General features: G+C 40.0%; 1 protein-coding gene across 5 annotated transcripts in view; it reads left to right on the plus strand.

Moving 5' to 3' along the window:
- The window catches only part of Prkn (parkin RBR E3 ubiquitin protein ligase), a 1,173,661-nt gene that overhangs the window by 990,892 nt on the left and 169,015 nt on the right, over positions 1-13,754 (plus strand). For 4 of the 5 annotated variants that reach the window (XR_007348672.1, XM_048805865.1, XM_048805864.1 and 1 more), the window contains one exon: positions 10,366-10,515. Coding sequence is in view for 3 of the 5 variants with exons in the window: in XM_048805864.1 (XP_048661821.1) it covers positions 10,366-10,515 (150 nt within the window). In the remaining 2 variants the exon portion in view is untranslated. Of the gene's footprint in view, positions 1-10,365; positions 10,516-13,754 lie in introns of those variants that run through there. The other variant, XM_048805870.1, reaches the window with a different exon arrangement.

A 13,754-nucleotide genomic window follows, 5' to 3' on the forward strand; every position in this document is an offset into this window, starting at 1 on the left:
CTCTCTCTCTCTCTCTCTCTCTCTCACACACACACACACACACACACACACACACACACAGTATTCCAAAGGAAAATGATGCTTAAGTGATTTTGGCTAATTATCTGCTTTAAGCTCACTTGAGAATGGATTCTACAAAGACCCAGTCCACGTTACAAATTAACCGTATTCTTCCAAGTTGGTTCTGTTTGTAAAATGCTATCTAATATTGATAAGTGAAAAGGCCCTGGAAATAGAAGTAATAGCAAAAGAACAATGTTGGTTCCTTTCTACTAGTCAGAGCCCATCTATCAATCCCTTTACCACGGCTGCATGGTGTACACTGAGATAAATACAGATGTTCCCTTCTGCTTGGTGCTAATTTGTCACAACTCTTCAAGAAGTGCTCAGTGGCATGCTTGCAGTGAACTTGTGTTTTTGTTCCAGTGTGTGGTTAAAAGGAGTCTATGGAAATATGGGTCAAAGCTTGAAAGGAAACTAAAGGAGGTTTTTTGCTAATGACATGTGATTACTTGTCTAAATTATTTCCTCGGGGTAGTAAGCTTTCTACAGGTTATAGCACAATATTTATTCTAGGCCAAAAGGTTTTTGTTTTTAATTTCACAATATTTAAAAATGTTATGCTTTCAGAAGGCACCTTTCAGACATTGTGTGTGCTTTTGAATCATCAGAAATCACCAGATGCACATGTTAACATATTTGTCTCCCCTGGGAAAAAGAATCGCATGCTCAAATGCTCTTTTATCACAAACAAAATAAATGCAATAGTGCTTACTAACAAATTCTTTAACTAATGGATATTAGTTTTACAAATTCCACTAGCATTTCAACCATTATGAATGAAGTCAGCAAGATTTACGAAGTCTCATTGGACTTTGTCCATTCCTTAACTTCTTCCTAGATAGTAGTGAAGCCAAGTAAATCAAACAGATAAATGATTAGTTGTCAGTTATGGGAGCAACTTACTTTATTTCTTTTATATCTTTTAGTTGTGGATGGGCACAATACCTTTATTTATTTATCTATCTATCTATCTATATATCTATCTATTTATTTATTTTTATGTGGTGCTGAGGATCAAACCCAGTACCTCACACATGCTAGGCCAGAGCTCTACCACTGAGACCCAGCCCCAGCCCAGGAGCAATTAATTTAAAATATTTATGTAGGTAAAAACATTCTGAATCCCTCTATTATTAATTCCCATTGCCATTATTTATCAGAATTCCTTAACTAATTAAAACTTAATGGCATTTATTCATCCATTCTACAGTTATTGTATACCAGCTATTGACAAGATTTTATGCCAAGTTCAGGACATGTAAATAGGTAAAGGGATGTGAGGTGCGTGCAGAGAATCTTTAAAAGGCTAAAAAGGACTGGAGCATTTCAGGTCCCAAAGAGTCAAACAATTCGATCAGCCAAAGAAACCCCTCAGGACAACATCCCACACCAAGAAGAAATTTTCTTAGAATAGATAATAGTAAAAAAGAAAATAGAAATTCCAATTAAAAGTGGGAAACCATGGGGCTGGGGCTCAGTGGTGGAGTGCTTGCCTTGCACGTGTGAGGCACTGGGTTCCATCCTCAGCACCACATAAAAATAAATAAATAAAATAAAGGTATTGTGTTCATCTATGACTAAAAAAAAAAAATTTTAAAAGTGAGGACCAGAGTTGGGAAGCTGCAGAAAGTGAGCCCATGTAATTTTGAACACTGCCCCCAAATCACCAGAATAGGGAAAGCTGCCCTAAAAGCTTCTCCGAGTCCTACCTCTTTGTGAAGTTTCAGGAAAATTAATTTCAGCTACAACTGAGCAAGATTTCATGGACAACTGAGCGGCCCTAACAGAAAAGAAGTGAAGTGAAATCCCATAAAAAGTTCTTAAAAGGATACAGAGAACAGAGAACAGGATATGAAAGAAGAGCCACAAGACGGAAGAAAAGTAAAACAAGTGGCAGAGCCGTTTCAAAGTGAGCTGTTGTTATGAGTGGAAATAAGTACAAAAGATCGTCTCAACAGAAACAAAAGGGAAAAAGGACAAACTTCTGAAAAACAAGTACAAATTAGAAGATTTGAGAGAGCTAATGGATTTAGAAATCAGGTAAAGAAGATCCAATATGTGTATACTTGAAATCAAAGAAGGAACTCATCAAAGCAAGAGAACAGAGCAAATGCTAAAAATCAAGTTCAACACAAGTGTCCTCATAGTAGGCTTGTGGACCGACCCAAAGGTGACGTATTCCAAGACATATCCCTCTTTTCTCTTTATCGGTTCTTTTTCATTAAATATAACATTAGGATTCATTTTTACCTAATTATAAAAGCATGGCATGTAATTTGCTCTGATTCTGCTTCCCCTCCCCCTCCCCTTCTCCTGCCTATTCCCTTCCCTCCACTGATCTTTCTGCTGTTTACTTACAGTGGGGGGGGGGGTTGTTTGTTTTGGTTGGTTGGCTGGTTTTTAGTTAATGGCTTGTGGAGATACTTGACGGTGAGATTCACTATGGTATATTCATGTTTGTACATAGGAAAGTTAGGTCAGATTAATTCCACTCTTCTTCCCTTACCCAGTCTCTCCTACCTCTCCCTCAGTCCCTTCCTCTAGTCTGCCAATCTTCTTCTATTTTGATGGAATACCCTGAATTCCACCACACTCCCGTTTTGGACTAGCTTCCACGTATCAGAGAAAACATTAAACTTTTGATTTGGGGGATCTGGCTTATTTCACTTAGCATGATCGTATCCAGTTCCATCTATATATTAGCAAGTATCCTTATTTAATTCTTTTTTATAACTAAGTAATACTCCATTGGGTACATATACCACATTTTCTTTATCCATTCTTTTGTTGAAGGGCACCTAGATTGGTTCCTAGGTTAGCGAGTGTGAATTTTGCTGCTATAAACATTGATCCCTACAGTATGCTGATTTTAGATCTTTGGGATATATAACAAGGAGTGAGATAGCTGTGTCACATGGTGGTTCTATTCCTAGTGTTTTCAGGAATCGCCATACTGCTTTCCAGAGTGGTTGCACAAATTTGCAGTCCAACCAACAATGTATGAGTGTCCCTTTTTCTCCACATCCTCACCAATACTTATTATTTGTATTCATGGTAATTGCCAATCTGACCAGGATGAGATGAAATCTCAGTGTAGTTTTGATTTGGATTTTTTGATAGAGATGTTGAGCTTTTTTAATATATTTGTTGGCCATTTGTATTTCTTATTTTAAGGAGTGTCTGATTAGTTCTTTTTCCCATATGTTAATGGATTATTTGGGTCTGGGTGTTTGTTGAGTTGTTTTATGTAATCTGAATATTAATGTCCTATGGGAAGAGCAGGTGGCAGACATCTCTCCCATTCCCAAGGCTTCTCTTCACACTCTTGTTTTCTTTCCTGTGTATAAGCTTTTTAATTGATGCCATCCACTTATTAATTTTGGGTTTTATTTTTTGTGCTCTAGGAGTCTTGTTAATGAGCCAGGCCAAACATTTGAGTGTTGTCCCTACATTTTCTTCTAGCAGTTCAGAGTTTCTGGTCTAATCCTTCGAGTTGACTTTTGTGCAGGGTAAGATAGAGGTCAAGTTCATTCTTCCACATATGGATTTCCAGATTTCCCAGCACCATGTTTTAAAAAGGCTCTGTTTCCTCCAATGTATGTTCTTGGCACAGAAATAGTTATCGTCTAGTATCAGATGACTATTTCTGTGGGTTTGTCTCTGTGTCATCTAGTCCCTTGGTTTTCATGTCTATCTTGGTGCCAGGGCCACACTCTTTACGTTACCATTGCTCTGTAGTATGAGTTGAGGTCTGGTTTGGTGATGCCTCAGGCATTATTCTTTTTGCTCAGAATTACTTTAGCTATTCTGCATCTCTTGTTTTTCCAAATGAATCTTAGAATCACATTTTTTAGTTCTGAGAAGAATGCCATTGGTATTCTGATGGAATTTCATCAAATCTGTACAACATTTTTTATAGTATGGATATTTTGATGATATTAAGTCTACCTATCTAATTACATTGGAGATCTTTTCATCTGCATGGTCTTCCCCAATTTGTTTCTTCAGTGTTCTATAGTTTTATTGTGGGTGTCCTTCACATCCTTAGTTAGAATAATTCTCAAATATTTTATTTATTGAAGTTTTTATGAATGGGATAATATGCCTAATTTCTTTTTCAGCAGATGCATTATCGGAGTATAGGGAAATAATTGATTTTTGAATATTGATTTTGTATCCTATTACATTACTAACTTTGTTTATCAACTCTAGAAATCTTCTGGCGAAGTTTTTTGAGTCTTCTAAATATCAAATTGTGTCATCAGCAAACAGAAAAAAAAAAATGATCTCCTCTTTTCCTTTCTGCATTCCTTCAATCTCCCTTTTTGCCTGATTGCTCTGGAGAGAATTTCAAGGACTACGTTGAATAGCATTGGTGAAAGTGGGCATCCTTGTCTTATTCCTGTCCACGGATGAAGTGCTTTTAGTTTTTCTTTGTTCAGCAGGATGTTTTCCTTGGGTTTGTCATATACACACTTTCCAATGTTGAGGCAAATCCCCTCTGTCTCTAGTTTCTCTAATGTTTTAAATGTAAATAGGTATTGGTCTTTGTCAAGTGATTTTTCTGCATCTATTGAGAAAATTATGTAATTCTTTTCCTTAATTCTATTTATGTGGTACTTACATTTAATGGTTTGCCTATGTTGAACCAAACTTGCATCCCTGGGCTGAAACCCATTTTATCATGGTGTACTATATTTTTTTAATGTGTTTTTATATATGGTTTGCCAATATTTTATTAAGAATTTTTAAAAAATAATTTTTGCATCTGTGTGGATTAAGGATATCAGCCTAAAGTTTTCTTTCTTTGATGTGTCTTTGTCTGGTTCTGGCATCAGGGTGATAGTGGCTGATAATTTGGCAGTGTTCCATCCTTTTATACTTCATGGAATAATTTGAGGAGGATTGGTATTAGTTCTCCTTTAAAATCTGGTAGAACTCAGCTGAAAATCTATCTGGTTCTGGGCTTTTCTTTGTTGGAAGGACTTTGATAGCTCTTCAATTTCATTATTTGATATTGATCTGTTTAAATTTTTTATATCCTCATAGTTCAATTTAAGTATATCATGTGTCTCTAGGAATATGTCAATATCTTCAAGGTCTTCTAGCTTATTAGAGTATAAATTTTCAAAATAGTTTCTGATGATCCTCTGGATTTCAGAAGTGTCTATGGTGATATTTCCTTTTTCAACTCTAATTTTTTTATATAAGCCTACTCTCCTTTTTTTGGTTAGTGTGGCCAAGGATTTATCAATCTTGCTTATCCTTTTAAAAAACCAACTCTTTGTTTCTTTGATTGATGCTTTGTATTATTTTTATTCTTAATTTCATCTCTGGTTTTAACTATTTCCTATCTTCTATTGATTTTGGTGAACTCGAGACATATTCTAATACAATTACTGGGTTTCAAAGAAAAGAAAATAATCCTTTGGGCATCAGGGTAAAAAGATGAATTAATTAATAGAAGGAGGAAACCCAACATGTTGTTATTAGGCTTTTCCATAACACTTTATGACAGAACAGGAAGTGAAATATTTAAGATATTCAGTGGGAGTAAAGTGAAATCCCATGACTTTATATTCAGGTTAACTCATCTTTTTTCCATATTGCTTATTGCTGCATTATAATTATACATCATGGTAGGATTTGTTGTTATATAGTCATTCCTGCACATGTTATAACAATATAATTTGTTAATAATATTTCCCAGTATTTTCCCTTTCTCTCCCTATTTGTCTCCCATGGTCAACAGTTGTTTTCTTTTAGGAAATGGAACTCAGTATTTTAGTCCCTTCTGGATCTTAGAGTTTTGAGAAATCATAAGAAATTCTGATTGTTTTTCTTCTAAATGTGACCTGATTACTTTCTTTTGAGACTTTTAAAGTGTTAACTTTGTACTACATGCTAGGAATTTTGATTATCGTATATTGTGGAAAGGTTCTTTTTTATCTTGTCTATTTGGGGTTCTGAATGCATCCTGTATCTAGAGGTCCATCTCATTTGCAAGGTTTGGGAAATTTTCTGCTATTATTTCCCTAAAGAGGTTATCCATACCATTAGCCTGTTTTTCACAAACCTCTTCAATTCCAGTTATTCTTAAATTTTGTCTCTTAATGTCTCAGAGATCTTATATATTTTGATCATGGCTAATTATTTTATTTTCTTTAATACTATCTGAATGTTCAAGGCTGGCCACTTTGTCTTCCAGGTCTGAGACTCTGTCTTCTGTATGGTCTACTCTATTAGAGAGATTTTTCAGCTGAACATTTTATTCAATTTAATTGGCTTTCCATTTCCATGATTTATGTTTGATTCTTTTTCAGTATCTCTATCTTCTTATTGAATTTCTCATTCATTTTCTATACTGACTTCTCTATTTAATTATTTTTTCTGTGTTCTCTTGGAATTTATTGATCATTTTGCTAGTCTTTTGAAAATTCTATTATTTCATCCACTTCAATATCTTTGGAGTCAGTTGTTAGTGAATTATGAACTTTAGGAAGTGTTATGTTGTGTTTTCTTCATGTTCTTTGTTTTCCTATGCTGGATTTTGTGCATCTGTTGGGATGGATTTCTCTTCCATTGTTATATGCATGCCTTTTTAGGGTATAGACCTCTCTTGTCAAAGTATTCTGGGATATCAGGCTATTGTGAAGTTTTCTATATATTTCCAAGGGGTTTTCATAGTATAATTTCCTTGCTAGATTTGTTTTTGTTTTTTGGGTTTTTTTTGTGATAACCAGTATATTTTCATACAGTTTGTATTGTGTCAGAGCTTGAGAATCCCACTTTTCCTATAGGTCTCACAAGAGTGGGGTCTTTCTTGTAGATTCAGGATTTGTGTTATATACACAGGGTATGTGGGATATAAGCTCTATCATTGCTCGTCTCTAAACAACTGTGCATATTCTAAAGGGGTATGAGAGTGAACTAAATTGAGACCCCCTCATAGGTGTGATGTTGACAGTCTCTGTGTTAATTCTGTTTTCACTGTTGGAGTAGATGTCCACAATTTTAACCTGTCTGCCCCTCAGCCCCTTCTAATTGGGACCTGGTCCACTCTGGTGAGTCTTTTGGCTCCAGGACGCAACTATGGGGCTGTTGCAGCTACATTTTTAACTGTACCCAGTGTTCCATCATTGGCTTATCAGCAGCCTTGACACTGTATCACCACATCCTGCCTGAGATGTTTGGCTCCCTTGGCTCTCAGGGCACCCACACCCTTCCGGTTTCCACGTACCTCAGAGGTGCTGCTGTCCTTTGCCAGCTTCTTCTCATCTTCCCTGAGGAGGTTGGACAATCTTGTCCAGTCTCATGGCTTATGACAGAGTCACATTTTCAATCCTGACATATCAGAATCAGAGATCTAACCTAGTGTCAAGTATTGCTAAGAAGTTCAAGATTGTAAGTAATTAAGAGGCACAGGAAAAATATGAAGAAGTCCAGGTCACCAAAGTGGTTCCTCAGATCCCTTTTTGGCATATTAAGATGTGCTGCAGATAAGACTTATATTCAAGGACTCTAAGAAATTCATGGAATAATCGCTAACATGTAATTTCTTAATTATATAAACTGTCTCATCACTCGTCATTTAATGAAATATCTTCATATCATCCCCTGATAATTGCATAATTCATGACACTTTCAAGAGAGTCCTATTTCATAAATCCACAGATTCTAATTTATTTACCACATACTGTCTTAGAAATGCCACAGGAAGACCTCTTTCCTAGTAAATGCCAGGGTTGGCAGGTTCATTAACATGTGTACAAAGAAACTTGGCCAGGTCATCTCTCTTTCTTTCCTGGGACCAGAAAAGTTGAAAACGGAGGAAAGGACTGATAACTTCAAGTTGTACCTACAGCCATCTTTACCTTTCTTCTAAACCCCAAACTCATCCATTCAATGAGCTGGCCAACATTTTTACTTACCTATTAAATAGAGGTTGGACTGAACATGAGCATGATGGAAATAATGATTAATGATTCTTTTCTCCACTCCTGGGAGACACACAGTATCTATACACACAGTTATCCTTCCCTCCTCTTCCCTGTTTCCTTAGCCCCCTTCTTCTCGGGGAAAACATTATACTGAACTCCTCTTACTCTCTCACACCAGCCATCCAATCTAAAGGAAAACTCTGCCATTTCTACCTTCAAAATATATCCAAAACTCAGTCACTAATCCCACCTCCACTGCCACCTCCCTGGGTCAAGCCAATCGTCTCTTGTGTGAGATGCTCAAAGAAGCCTCTACCTGCACCTCTGCTTCCTGTACCCCCTTTGCCCTCTGAAGTCCATTCTGAACAAAACATTACTCAAGTCACGTGTCTCCTAAGCTCAGAGCTGTCCAGCGGCTCTGGTATCTTTCAGAATAACAGTGGAGTTCTTGCAACAGCCATCAGGGACGGGACACCCTGGCTCCCCACAAATGCTCTCCTTGGCCCTCTGTTATCCCCCCTTGTTCGCTGTGCCTCAGCCACGGGGCCTCCTAACCATGCAATCACAGCCTCAAGGCTTTCCTTCTGTTGTCTGGTTCCTCTATGGAGCTCACTCCCCAGAGAGCATAGGGCTTGTGTTGTGGTCTCCTCCAGATGTTTGCTTCAGTGTATTTTCTTTATAAGGCATTTCTCAGTCACCTCTTTAAAAGTGTGATCCCCATCTTCCCTTGAATCTCTATTACTCTCCTTCACACATCACCACTGAAAATACTACTAGGCATTTCTTCTCTGGGGTTTATTGCTATGGTTTGTAGGTGAGGACAGAGGTGTTTATCCTCTACATCCACAGGAATGTTTGGCACATAGTGGGCTCTCAATGCTGCCCAAATTCATTTATAACTGAGCAAATCAATTTGACTTGATCAGAGTTTGGAGAATAATGATCTTGCCTAACGTAAAGAGAACATAGTTTAGAACTGTAATGAAGGAGACCTTGAAAATGATACCACAGAGGATGGTTTTACTCGGCAGCTAAAGAAACCAATAAAGGGAACTGAACCAAGTATGTAGTTGAGAGAACTTTCTAGAGGCACAGGCTTTGGGGGAGCAGCCCAGGCCTCTGGCCCAAGGAGGACCTGCGGGAAGAGCATGAGGTCTGGTGCCCAAGAAGGACGTTGAGGGATAGAAATGACCCAGAGAGGAGAGATCCCAACCACCCTCTCCAGACAGGGAGGGACCCTGAAAGGTACAGGTGCACCCCGAGGGGTGGGGAGGGAGGGCCCCCCACCCTGGCCCACTCCTCGTGGCCTGCAGAGCCTCACTGCCAGTCAGCATCCTTGGTCTGTCCCGAGTCACTGAGTCACTCCTCAGGGAGTTTCTGTGGGGAGGAACAGGTTCACCCCCTTCTCAGGGCTCCCAGATTAGGGGACCTCCAGAGTCACAGGAAGGGAAAGGGAAAGAAAGAAGACAGGACTTTCCAGACCCACACTGCAGGTCTTCTTCCAGCCAGGTGAGGTGAGAGGATCCTCTGGCCTGGTGGCCTCTCCTGTGCTGGGGAAGGAGAGGTGTTGCAGACCCCCTGCCCAGCCAGCCGTGGGAGAAGGAAAGGGACATCTCCAGACCACAGTGCAAACGCCAGCACACACACAGGCACACTGACCATCGGTGCTTTTCTGATTCATTGGTGTCCCTGTGGCCCCACTCCCCGCCCCCAACACCCCCTCCCATCCTCCCTTCCAGACCTGGTGCTGCGGGAGGCTGTGGCTGAGCCTGGGGCTGTCCTGGGCTCCATGCTGTCCTGTTGAGGCTGCTGGGTGGGAGGGGATTGGGAACAATGGCGGAGGTGTGCTTGCCAGGCTTGGTCCATTGAGATGGGATTGGGGTAAAGAAAACCTGCTTCACAAGTAAGAATAACAATGAAAGGCAAATGGTGCTCCTTGACTTAGTCCTCTCGTTGAAGCTGAGCATGCTCATGGCTATTACAGGGGTCACCAGCAGTTACCAGGTCAAACACAGGGCTTGTTTGCTAGAATTTCTGAGAGAAGCATGAAAATATATTGCTTTATAAGATTGATAATGATGTATCATAATCATTATAATATGCACATCGATTCTTTAAAATTTATATGAATAAGACTATTTACCATATCATTAAATACCAAACTGGAAAATCTACTGGAGGACTCCTTGCTCTCCCCCATCCCTCCCTGACCCCCACACATGTTTTTATTTTCTTGTTTTTTTCTGGAATCATATCAAGCAGGAAATCCCAGGTTCTATCACCATCAACCTTGGGCTAAAATAGTGCCTCCTAGTCCACACGTGACCACTTTGAAAGCTCATCTTGTCTTGTCCTCTTGCAGTACAACCGGTACCAGCAGTATGGTGCGGAAGAGTGCGTGCTGCAGATGGGGGGCGTGCTGTGCCCCCGCCCTGGCTGTGGAGCCGGGCTCCTGCCCGAAGCAGGCCAGAGGAAGGTCACCTGTGAAGCGGGCAACGGCCTGGGCTGCGGGGTGAGTACTGCCCGCACCCGGGGGTGTTGGGCACTGTGTTGGATGGCTTTTGCAAATGGTCTAAGATTATATTTTTATTTTCAATTTCTTGTTGGACTGAGATATTTTTGAACTGATATGTAGGAAAATCGGGTTTTAAATTCTCACATAGGACCCCACATAAGAAAATACATATTTTTATTTGGGGAGGAGTTGTACGGAGATTTTCGGTTTAAATTGCTTATCAAAATGTTTATTCTAAGCCCTGTGAACCGCTGCGCCAGACTTTTCCACTTTTTCCCACCAGGGCTTGTATGATTCAGAGCAGAACTGTCCTCTCTCTCCAACATTGCCTTGAAGTAGCTGGAGTGAAGGAGGGAAATTCCCCAGGAGGGCTGCCGTAGGACACTGTTCACCTAAGTGTTTCAAGAAATAAGGTGAAGATTAATGTGGAAAACCTGAAATGTTATTGTGTCATAAAATTCACTTTAAATAGAGAGGAACAAAGCTAATGATGCCTGTTAGGGAGGAAGAATAAGGAACGTGGAAAACGGTCAAAGCATGTGACCCGGCCGGCTTTTTGAGTGAGTCTCTGTCTATAAGTTGGCAGTTGAGGGGTAGAGAAGCAAAACTCCAGCCCACAAAGATTCACTAGATTATAGGTTGAAAGGCAAATGGGCAATAATCCTGATATTAAATTTCACGCAGGCTGGAAAAGGAAGGAAGCATATGTGCTTAGAAAATGCTGTTGAATTTTGATGGGAAACGTTTCTTTTAAAACTGCAGCTTCATGAGGAGCTTTGCGGAGGAAGGATGTAGGTAGCAGGTGTATATTACCCACACCTAATTTTTGGCTGAGTCCTGTTAAGTCACCTGCACATAATTCAGCATCTGTTGTTCTTAGGAAAGCTCCGTATCTTTTGTGCAATGGGACTCATGAAACCCTGGGCTGAGAAATAGATGCAGCAAGTGGAAGTTGGAAAATAATGAGGGGCCAATGATGCCTAAAGGGAAGGAGAGCCTCTGAATTAAGGGTAATAATTGCATTAGGATGAACTCAACTAACCTTTGCCACCCTGGGGAATATGGAAATCAAACCAGGTCTGTGGCCTCTGTGGTCATCAGCTTTGGTGTCACCTTCACAGATCTTGTGTGGCCTAGGCAGGCTGCCAGGTTCCGGGATCAGCATGTTAGTGAAAGTTTTCTTTTAAAGAGTCACAGTTGTTTGTACAAAGGGCTAAATTGTATGCTTCTGCCTATGACTTGCCTGCTGTTGTCCCACTGGGTTTTACGATTTTAACTTTCCTGATGAGGTGGACAGTTTCTTTAGTCCATCTTCTGCATGCAGTTATTCAATTTTACTATGAAAAGTCTAAGAATTTTATGTACTTTATAGATTTGAAGACCATATCTTCCTTCTTCTACATACTACATTGAAAATAACATGTATTTGAGCCTCAAATCATGAAAACTCCATCAGGAGTGAATCGAATTGCTTCAGTGCCTTTGAATTAAGAAAGTTTATGGACAAACTTTACCTAAAGGAAGATGGCTATGCTCAGGATGTTCCTCTGTGCTTTGGAAATCCTAGGTAGTGAGTCTATTTTGGTCTGTTTCGTTGTTTGAGGAGGTATCCTTGTTGATTTGTGTATTAGTTGATTAGTGCCACGTAACAAATGGCCCAAATTATAACAACCTAATATAATAAGCATTTATTACCTCACAGACTTCCTGAGGGTCAGGAATCACCTGTAAGGGGCTCTCATAGGGTGGCCATTAAGGTGGGCACAGCTTTCTGCTGGCTTGGCTGAGCTGGAAGACCTACTTCCAGGATGAGTCATCATATGACTATTGGCAAAGACCTCAGTTCCTCGTTGGCTGTTGTCAGAGGCCACATTTTCATCAGGTGGCCTCATCACAATGGTGACAGCTAACTTCCCCTGGAGCAAGGGATACAAAAGAGGGTGCCACAGTGCCCTCCTCTCCAGAGTTGCACACCATCCCTTTCACTTTATGCTACTCCCAGGAAGCAAGGTACCATGTCCAGCCCACCCTCAAAGGGCAGGGAATTGGGCTCCATCTTAAAGGGCCTGGAGAACTCACTAGCATATTCTAAACCACCACCAGTTTGCAATCTGAAAACACTGAGGAAAAAAATCAGCAAATGGTTTTGCAATGAGAACGTTTGCTTCATACCTTCATCTCCCTCCAACCTGCGCCGTCCAGGATTCTATCCATTCCCACAGCTGTAGCTTCTCACCTCTGCCTTCTTCCTTCAAATCCCTACTTTCACAAAAGGATGTTAACCCAACTTAAAGCTAAAGAAATTCTGTAGCAACTAAACAGTAAGTGGAATTGGTGCCTTAAATCCTGGCCCCAGCAAATACTAGTGGTCTTCATCTTTCTGCCACAGTTTCCTCATTTCTAAAATAGGCTTCATAATGTTAACCCTGTATAGGATTATTGTGAATACTAAATGAGATAATAGGTATAAAATACATAGAACAGTGTCCAGCATAGAATAAGGACAGATACATTTAATAATTAATCGAAGATTGAATCAGTATTTATTGCTTACGATCAGTAAAATTGCTTAAAATTTTCCAAATAGTCTAGAATCAACCTCTGGACCAAGCCAGATTTTCAGCAGAGAATTACACACTTACATCTCTTTTCGCCATTCTAAGAATTACTTTTCCTAAATACTGTTTGCAATGATGTTATTTGTTCATATTAAGGTGGTTACGTGGGAAATTTGATGTACCTGGTTCAAGACATCTCAATAAACTTTGCTTGAGGAACAGTGGCGAATTTTCCAAGTCTGATCTGAATATCAGGGTTACTTGTGCCTGTCCTGAAGAAAGCTGTCCTTGCGTACATTGCTAATTGAGCACCTGACAGTGTTTCCCTCTGGAAGCTGATGACTAGAAAACCTATATCTACATTTGTGTGCTACCTGGTATGTCTATAGCCAATGGATTTTGAAGTTATCCAATGGATTTTGAGGTTCATTTCCTGGCTTTCCTTTCTTTTATTTCTCTTTGCCTTTCCTAATAAAAATGGCTGCCCCAGGAGCAGCCAGGGCCTTATCCTCGGTGGCCTTCAAGGAGAAGTCATAGGTAGATAAGCTTCAGGAGAACCCTGCAGTCTTGGGCAGAGGAAAGCCCTAGATAGCATTCATCCCGGTGCTTCTTGGGCGCCGTTGGTAGGTTTGTTGAAAAGCATCTTTGAATCCACCTGTACTTAGTTTTTTCCTCAAC

Source organism: Marmota marmota, unplaced genomic scaffold (assembly GCF_001458135.2).
Source record: "Marmota marmota marmota unplaced genomic scaffold, marMar, whole genome shotgun sequence".
Classification (NCBI taxonomy): Eukaryota; Metazoa; Chordata; class Mammalia; order Rodentia; family Sciuridae; genus Marmota; species Marmota marmota.